Here is a 10,359-nt window from a genome sequence, read left to right as displayed (position 1 = left end):
TACATGTAAAAAATATTTGTATCAAAAAATTATGGAGATTAAAATTTACTGAGGGTAACAGATGGTACATAGAAATCTAGCAGATTTATTTGAAATTATAAAATTTTGTTAGATTGTTATATTTCGACGATTTTATATATACATATATTGCGTATAAATATTGCATTAAAAATAAAATTAATAATAACTCGGAGTTAGTTGTATGCAAAATTTTCAACTCGTAGTTAGTATACAAAATTTTCAAGTTATATTTTAGAAATGCTGACAAACTAAAATAATTTTTTAATTGTAAGTAAAAATTATATCCGAATTTTATAAAATTTATCTGTTGTAAATGGAATGGTCCGAACTTTAGAGTATGTATTCCAGTATAATTTTTCAATCTAAGTTATTTTATTGAATTTGCTGAAATTTTTTATTTCTGTACATATTTGAATTATATAGGACATAAACAAGTGAAAATAAGTAAAGTGAATATGTCATGTGGCAAGTTTTATTATTAAATGTAATATAGCTTTTATTATTAAACGTAATATAGCGTCGGAAAATTGCGATTGCAAAATTTTTGCGTTAATAAAAAGTATTGAGTAAAATTTGCAGTACAAAACCAATTTTTACGGAAAATAATTAGATTTGTAGTACAAAACCAATTTTTAATAAGGATAACTAGTATTTTAGCATAATATAAATATAGCGCATAGATATATATTAATATTAATAAGGAAGTTAAATAAATTCAAGAATTTCAATTTTTGTAAGAATTTCAGTACCCGACGCTTAATAATATGAAGCCTACTCAAATAGTATTCTGGTCTAAAAAAAACGCAAGTATTATTATGATTATACGTTTTGTTAAAAGTTATTGATTTATATAATTTTTACAAGTCATTAATTTTGTAAATATATAAAAAAAAATAAAAATAGTGGAAAAGTTTTAATATTAGAAATTGATAAAATAGAAGATGTCAAAAATTTAGGACTTGGCCATAACTATGATTTTAGCCCTCCAAAAAATTCAAGGAAAAATAATATGTATATCAACCTAGAATAATGCCACAATCGTATGAACTGCAAACAAGTTATAATTTTTTTCACAAAATAGCGACTGTTTGAAAAAAAAGTTTTTACTACTTTTTTTTTTAATTCTAAAGTTTTTGAAAAATAGTAAAAATCGCAATTTTGGGTTGAGCGTAGTTCACACTGAAGAAAAGTCTGTAAAAATTTTAAGTAAAACCTTTTAAAAGGAAATAGAAGTTGAGAAATCGTGGGCATTGCATCGAAAAAGACAGTTTAGAGAAAAACTGTGGTGAAACAACTATATCTCCAAAAATAATTTGAATTGTAAAAAATCCACTTGTACACATTCTTTAATAGTTAATCTTTAAAAATATGCAAAAATAAACAATTTTATATACAAATTCAATAAACAAATTTATCCAGTATAGAGAAAAATAAGGAAAGATTTAAGATAAGCAAGTAAATATAATTTAGTGTGATAATATAAAAGCACATTCAGTTTTAAATTTCAATAGCATTAATACGGACGTCCAAATTAAATAGTATCGTCCATAAATTGCTATTTACTATTCTATGATGATTAAAACATGCACGGTGAATATATTCAACTAATATGTTTTTAATAAAATACATCAAAGCATGAGTGTAAATATAAAAAAGCACTTTTACACAGAGCAAATTATTGATAAATCAGCAGAACAGAATAAGTAATATAAACTATTATATTATCTCAATTTACCTCATCAGTGATCGAAAATTAAATTAATTTTATTTGATAGCATTAACAACGCGTATTTTATTTTATCCACTTTTAATTGGGAGTTTTGTATCACAGTTATTTTAAGCACACTTTATGATATTATATATTTATTATAATTTTAAGCAATTAGAATTGTTATTTCACAGTTTCACATACACATTTAGTATCATACTCGTCGTATCACATATCAAACAATCGTATGACACATAAAACCGACCGTCGAACGTAAAGCTGAAAACGATTCCAGAATCAAATCAAATCAAAATCAAAATCAAAAATCAAACAGTGGCAAATGTAATAAAACATTGAATTTAATTATTCATCTTTCCATCGATACAAACACGCATAATTGAAAATAAACAAATATCGCAACACATTGTCAAAATAAAAACACAACAAACAAATAATAGTTATATTCCATTCTTATACAAAAAATCAATAGATTTATTTTAAGAGTATTTGGATATTTGGCGATATTAATATAATCTATAAGTTAATAAAAATTATCGAGATTGTTTTCGTTAAAAAATAAGATTATTCTCTTAATAAATTTTCTTTTATAGAGATATATATATTTATTTTTATACATTAGCATATTGTGTATAAATTAAAATTATAATACTATGATATATGATGAATATATACAAAAAGTCTTCAATCGATTTTAAAAAATTAAACTTAAGTCATAACGTCTCTTCAAATTCAGTCGACTGCATAAACACAATTTTAAAAATATGTTTATGAATTGCAGCAATTTTTTTTTTGCAAAAAGACTCCGGGCACAAAAGCTCCCGATGTCTTTTCATTTAAATATTTATAACTATAAATATATATATGTACATTATGATATATACACAATCACTCAACTCCTGATGAAGTTGCATTGCCATTCAAGAACAACGGGAAAACACTGAAGGTATATTGACAACGAGCCAAGACCTACACGCGCACTTCATATTGTATTTTAATATAATTATTTTCTTATTATCACACTTCGTTTCTTTTATTATCAATTGCAACAGATCCCTCGGGTTCCGTACTTTTAACTATTTACAAACACACACGCGACACTACGGGAGACGGTTAGACGTCGGTGCCGCAACCTTCCTGATATCCTTCGTCCGGCGAATTTCTACTGCTTGACAAGGCCCTTTTCAGGGCATTAACTGGTGGAAGGACCGGTACGCCGCCTCTTTGCCAAACTCGGAGCGTTTTCGCATTAGAAGGCACGGTCAACTGCGGTTGGGGCAACGGCAAGCCGTAGTCGGCGGGGTAGACGCCTTGGGCTGGAGGCCTGGGTAACGTCCTGCATCTCGTATAATCGGTGCCTTCTATGGGAACAATTGGCGTAGTGTCGTCGTAGCTCGTAGTTCGTTTAATAGCTGCCGAGTTGTTCTCAGAAGTTTCCGCCCACAGCCCTGAAGGATACAAGCTGTCGCAAGCAGCGCGCGTATACTCGCCGCTGCCCGCCGCTTCGGCTGGATTTGTATCGTTTATCAAATCTGGGTTGTTGGTAGACGTTGTGGGCGAGGTCGCTGTCAACACGCTCCCGTTGGCATCGTAGTGACTGGTACTGTAAGATAATTCAGCAAGACGAGCTTTAGGAGACGAAGCTTTTATGTCGGCTGGTGAAGAAGACGTGCAATTGTCACTGGTTATGGGCGGCTTTCCATTTGCTATGATCACTGAAGATGGCTGGGCGTTATCTTGGACGTTTGGTGTTTTTGTGTCCACATACGGCATTCTTCGTATCCGCACAAGCATCACCAAAATAACGAGTAATACGCACAAAACAAGAACGGCAAGAGCGGCGCTCAATCCAGCGATTTGGCCACCACCTAATGTAGCCATTCCAGCAGCTCGCATAGAAACATGCAGCGTAAAATTAGCTTCGGCTGCTCCTGCTCTATTCTCTGCGACGCAATAGAAGTCGCCAGAATCAGATTCTTGAGCATGAGTTAAAACAAGAGTGCTGCGTTTTTCAAAATGCCCTTCTTCGTAAATATAAATCCTTTGGTGCGAACTGAATGCGGAATTGTTAAGTAACGGCCGCCCATTCCAATACCATCTTACCGAAGCTGCAGGAACAGCGCCAGCTCTACAGGATATAGATGCATTTTCTCCAGCTGAAGCTTCTACGTAACGATTTACTGGAAGCATTTCTGGCCGGCAAGCAAAGTCGTCTACATGCAATTCCGCAAATGTTCTATCAATTACTCTCGTAGGACCACCACGACAAACCGGCGCTATAGGGTACGGGATATTATTCTCAGCCAACCAAGCTTTTGCCTCTCGAAGTCTGCAGTCGCACAACCACGGATTGTCGTGCAATTCGACACCTCGAAGACGAGTCAGAGTCTCTACGGTTCTAGGTCTTAGTTCCGATAGGCGATTTCCATTCAATTTTAAGATTTCCAAAAGCGCTATCCCTTCAAAGGCTCGTGGGGCGATACTCTGCAATTGACAATGGGACAGATCTAATTTGACGAGGCTCGGCGCATGTTTGAATGCCAAGCCTTCAACTTTTTGTATCGGGTTGTGCGCTAGCGTGAGATCTCGCAAGAACGGAACATCTTGGAATGTGGCCGAGGGAACAGCCGTCAGAAGATTGTTCGACAAATCTAATTCCACAAGATTGGTTAAACCTCGGAAAGCTTGTTCATCAATTTGACCCAATCTGCAAGTACGTAGGTATACTTTTTGTAAATTCAGGAGACCGGCGCGAACAAAGGTTTCGCGGGGCAATATTTGCAAATTGTTGTCAGACATGTCGAGTACTTGGGTTTCGGGATCAACTCGTTCAGGAATGGTGATTAGTGCACGATCAACGCATTCCACGGCTCTTTTTCCGTTTTTCCATTTGCAAATACAAGGCGTAGGACAGGATTCGGCAAGTCCGCGGCCTAAGACGTCCGACACCGCGATAGCCGTCAAAATCACCAGCACTCCGAAACCAGGATGACCCATGGCGAGAAAAATAATAGTCACAGTATCAAAGTCGTAATCATAGATATTTTAAGGAAAACTGTGAAGTCGTAGTAAATAGTCACTTTGGAGATATAATAATATAGTAGATATGTTGATTTACACTGATTTATTAATATGATAAATTTTATATTTCACAGTCAAAACACACATATATAGCACACTTTAATTTAATAAAATTAAAATAAATAATAATCACAAAATTATCTATTATTATATTGAAAAACGACCCAAATTTACCATTCAATTTTTATAAAATGAGTCAAAGTATAATTTTATATTATAGTTTCAACTACGCCACAAATTACATCTACATATCCAATAATTCTTTAAATATTAAATCTATTTAATTTTTATTAATATATCCATCGCAGTGTAATCCTTGGAAAAATTCACTTCAACACTAGGAATTAGAGTAGTCACTCACATATTACATTAAGTACGTATCCGCGAATAAGGAATTCGTAATGGTACGATTTTAATTAAAATCGGCGATATAAATTAAATCTGAATGCGTTAAACGACCTCCGTTGAGAGCGGCGGCCTAACATCGACTGAAGCCCTTCTTCAGAACTCCGCGGGAGCACAGCCGAGTGCTTCGAGGCAAAGGAGAGGGAAGCCCGTTCCAACACAACGACGTGATCCTCGCAAAGAGGGATAGACCGATGCCGAACTCCGAGCGCGGAAAAGAGAGCGAACGTCATACTGATTATGGTTGTATGGGAGACCGTTCCTATATATACGCTATCGGTAAGAAAAACAGTGCCGTGCGGGAAAACATGCGCACTGCAAAATATAACCATATCCATCCATCCCCCCTCATTGGTCGAGTTTTATTCAAACCGACATAACATTTTCGCATCACGGTTTTGATATGATGTTACGATATGTATTGTTGATACATAAAATCAAGTGGATCATGCGATAATTACTGCTGCATGTCCTATTTGATATTTGTAATAAAATAAAATAAAAAATCGTATTTAATGCGGATTCCGATGAACGGGGCGTATGAATATATTGAAATAAAGTCGGTGTGGATAATATATGGACATGCAAGGTGGTTTATGAAAGATTTATTTAACTTAAATATGGAATCAAAGAGCGATTAAAAAGTGTGATTAATCACACACCTATAGTAGTTCACTAGCACGATGACTTCCATTGATTAAATAAACAAAATAAATTAATCGTGCGTAGCATCGTGTCTAAAGGCAAATTGCTGGAACTTCTCGTAACGCAATTTTAAAGTTTTAACTGCTTGAATACTTTGAAAAAAAAAAAGATTTTTGAGAATTGTATAAATAATTTGAAAAAAAAATGAAGTTTTAAGATTCTTTTTTTTTTTGAAAATTTAGAATTTTTTCGAAAATTTCGAAACCCATTCAAATTCAACCATACTGTAGAAAATATTGAAGACATTTGTTTGAATTATATAAGTAAACTATAAACATTATAAATCTCAGTACCCACTGAAACGGAAACAAATATTGTACCCATTAATAAAATCTCTATAAAATATCTGATGATTTAACATGCAGTCTAATGATTTTTTTTGACCGTAAAATTTTTTTTGAGTTTTCTTTCTATATCTCCAAAACCGCTAAACATGTCTTTCCAAAATTTTAATAATTTTTTTCTTCTGTCCATACAAGTGAAATAATATTTGAATCATTCAAATCGGATGCTCGATTCTCTCAAAACTGATTTATCTTTTTTCATTTTTTGCCATATCTTCTAGACCTGCCTCTGCTAAGAACTAATCAGCATGTCAATAGCAATCGAATGATTTTTAAATCAGCAAATCGGTTGATTTGACATTGACAATTTGGCAACATTTGACAATGTTGTCAAATCGTCGACAAAAATTTCGAATCCGCACATATATAATATATACTACACACACGTACGTCAAATTTTTCTACTAATAATAAGGTATGTCAATATTTTCTGGAGGTCTTGAATCGTAATATGCAAAAAATTTCATATTCGATATTTTCGCGATTACTAAAATGTGCATACACGTAAATGTCTCTGTTTGTCTGTGTATTTTTTTTATAAAAACTAATATCATAAGAACTTAAGGGTCCTCTAAGCTGTTGTGATGTAGTGGTGATTTGAAATTACCTCATTTTTATGAAATGAATTCTGTTATTACAACTTCTGTAATATTTATGCATTTTAATTGCAAATTTATATATGCAGAAATGCCAGGTAAGAGCTGTTTTTACTTAAAAACATATTTTAACCAGTATTCTAAGTGCAAAACGATGTCATTACTACTTGGCATCAGGCTGTCCAAGGCGAGTATCAAATCTGAGACTTTGAAATACCAGAGCTCTAATCACGTAGCCACGAGGGAACCTATACAAAGATTTAATTGTATTTATATATAATTAAAGCATAAAAAATTTCAGTAACTTGTATTATAACAGTTCATCAAAATGTAATACAAATTATTTTTTTATTTAAACATGTTAAGTATTTAAACATGTTAGTTAGTTATTTAAAATTTTCATAAAGACTTAAAAAAAATAATAAACTGCAATGATTGCTGCGCGCAGGTACCAACACGTAACACACCTTTGCGGACAGGTGATAGGAACATTTATATCATTATAATTATATATATTAGCACAATGTAAATCTTAGCAGTTAAATTTTGTTCTATAGATTAAAATTTAATATTTACTCAGAAATACCTTTAATTAATTTTTATATAACTATATTAAAGAATAGTTTTTAACATAAATTTATATCTATATAATTAATTTAAAAGTTAATATAACTAATTAACAAAAATTAATATAATACTTAGATCACATACACCAAACCCTAAAAATGTAAAGGAATTAATTTTATTATTTAAAATTAACTAGATGGTATTGGAATTTTGCCTTGAGGCAAGTTACATGAAATTCCCCATATGTGTAAATAATCGACATAATCAATAAAAATAAATTAATTTATGAGTGATTAAAAGTATTCCAAACAGATTTATTACACATAATTGAAAACGACCAAACACCGAACACGAACTCGGAGTATTTTCTAAAAACAAATTTTCAAAAATCAATATTTTTTATAATTGATCCAGTTTCCATAGGACTTTAATAGTTTAGTATGTTCATTAAGATCAAGTACTCTATCGTTATACTAAGTAAAATTCGTCTAATTTTAAATTTAACAAACGTCAAAAATACTAAACATTTTCTCAAACTTTGATGGATTTTTAAAATTAAACTACTTGTCGTAAGGACGTAATTTTTCAGTAAATTCTATAAGACCATGATATATATCGCCAAAAAATGTTCCATAAAAATCGGCTTAATTTTTTTCTTCAACAGTTAATTACAAGAAAACGGTTCGATAGATTTTTACCTAAAACTAATCAGTATCATTCCCAACTAATATCTTTCAAACTGTTTTGATTTTTTGAAATCAATTCGGTAGTATGAGATTAAATGTGTACGAAAAGTTTAACACTTTTTTCCAAATTACAAAGAAACGGCTTGGTCGATCGTCGCACAAAACTGAGGAAAGATAATCCACATCGAAATACATTGGCTTTTAAATTTTTGAAATCGGTTCAGGCGTTTTTGAGCAAACGTCGATTTACGGTAAAAAATCTGTTCACACACTCACATATTTTTTCCAAATTTGGTCTCATTCGATTCAGAATGGCTTCAAACGTCGAGAAAACATAAAATTAGAAAATCGAATTTTTTTATGAAAACAAACTTCTTCTTCGGTAAGTTAAAAAACATTCGATTTGTATTAATGGGGCGACGTGCTGATTAGATTTTGGTAAAGGCATGTCCAGCCATTTTGAACATACGAGACAGAAGGTGCCGAAAACGACTTTTCAGTTCTTAAGAGGACGGAGAGTCGAATTTGAATGATTTTAAAAATATTTTATGTGTATTAACGAAATGAAGTAATTATACAGAATTTTTGGAAAGGCACATCCAGCGGTTTCAAAAATTCAATAAAAAAAAGTATAAGAAGAGCCATTTGGTGGTCAAAAATGATCATTAGACATATGCACATCATATTATCAGATATTTTATAGAGATTTTAATAATAAGGACAAATTTTGTTTACATTTCTGTGGGTTTTGTACTAATGTTTATCCTTAAGACTACGACGCGGCGCTTACGCGCTTTGTTGCTCTAAAACAGCTACGAAGCGTGATTGCTTCAAAAAATATTCAATATTTAAAAAAAAAATGATCAAACTATAAAAAAAATCGAAAGGAAACAGTTTTTTTTCAAAAATTCCAAAATCCTCAAAATTTTTATTTTTTCTAAGTTTTCAAAAAATTTTTAGTTTTAAAAAAAAATTATGGTACGGGAAAATTCAGCAATTTGTTTAAGGCATGATGCCATGTTTAAGGCACGACTAGTTTATGAGAACAAGTAAGAAAGTCCATAAGCCAATGTGTCATAATTTTATATCAGGGATCAAACAATAACATGGTAGAACTGGAGTTGTTCTACAATGTTATTGTTTGCAGTAACAGAATTTGTACCTGTGACCGATGCTAAAAATATTTCTTTATCCAAAAACTGTTGTCGTGCCCTGGACCGTCTGCAAGATGCCGTGTCTACCTGAATCGGTGACTCAAGCAATGCACCTCAGCAATCCTGAATGAAACATAAATATTTTTTTGTGTGTACTCGGGCATATACCGGTCCATTCGAGCCGTGGCGAGTTCATTCATTTATTTTAGTCGTTTTATAGGCTCAGAAAACGGCTATTGTGTCAGAGCACGTATATGGCCTGGCGGCGTGCTAATAACAGCCAGTCCTTTATTGAAGCGAGGACCCCGAGTCTAATTGTATTATTGGATAAAAATGTGCATATTTGTGAAATTCACCAGATTATTCCTTCCTTTTGAACTTAGGCGATATACGTGCTAGTTCTGCATTTTTACGTTTACGCGCGACCGACACAAATATTTTGCACGATTTGTTTGCGGGTGGTGATATTGAAACTTAGCACGTCTTGCGCAGGATATATTGTAAAAAATATATAATGAAGAAATAGGTCCTGAAGAAGGAGACATCTCATATCACCGAAAGAAAAAAATGTTTATAAATACAGAATGAAGTAATTTTTTTTTTTAAATGAAGCTTTTATATAAGAATATTAAAATCATATAAAGTGTTGCAGCTTGACAATGCGCCTTAAGACAAATTGCTGGAACTTTTCGTACCGTAATTTAAAATTTTTAGAAGTTTCAAAATTTTTGAAAACTTTGAAGAATTAGATTTTGAGAAGTTTGAATTTTTTTTAAAATTTGTAAATTTAATAAAAATAGTAACAAAAATGCTATTTGGAGGTCAAAAATAATCCAGCGCGATTGTTTTAAAAAAATCTAAATTTTCAAAAAAAAAAAATTAAATATTAAAAAAATCTAATTCCTTACAATAAGAATCTTAGGAATTTGATTTTTTAAATATTTTAATGTTTTTTGAAAATTTAGAATTTTTTTCAAAACAATCGCGCTGGCTGGTTTTGACCGCCAAACAGCATTTTATTGTAACTTTTTTTATAGAATCTCCGAAACCGCTGTACCTGCCTATCGCATAATT

General features: G+C 32.0%; 1 protein-coding gene across 1 annotated transcript; it reads right to left on the bottom strand.

Moving 5' to 3' along the window:
* Positions 1-2,860: 2,860 nt before the first annotated feature.
* On the bottom strand, positions 2,861-4,744 carry LOC113374889 (leucine-rich repeat-containing protein 24-like). The gene has a single exon (XM_026614846.1). It carries the CDS (start codon positions 4,742-4,744, stop codon positions 2,861-2,863), a length of 1,884 nt encoding a protein of 627 aa, XP_026470631.1.
* Positions 4,745-10,359: the final 5,615 nt, after the last annotated feature.

Source organism: Ctenocephalides felis, unplaced genomic scaffold (assembly GCF_003426905.1).
Source record: "Ctenocephalides felis isolate EL2017-DRISC unplaced genomic scaffold, ASM342690v1 CF-g0.4_SCAFFOLD_01886, whole genome shotgun sequence".
NCBI classification, from domain to species: Eukaryota; Metazoa; Arthropoda; class Insecta; order Siphonaptera; family Pulicidae; genus Ctenocephalides; species Ctenocephalides felis.
This window is presented reverse-complemented; position numbering and strand designations above follow the sequence as displayed.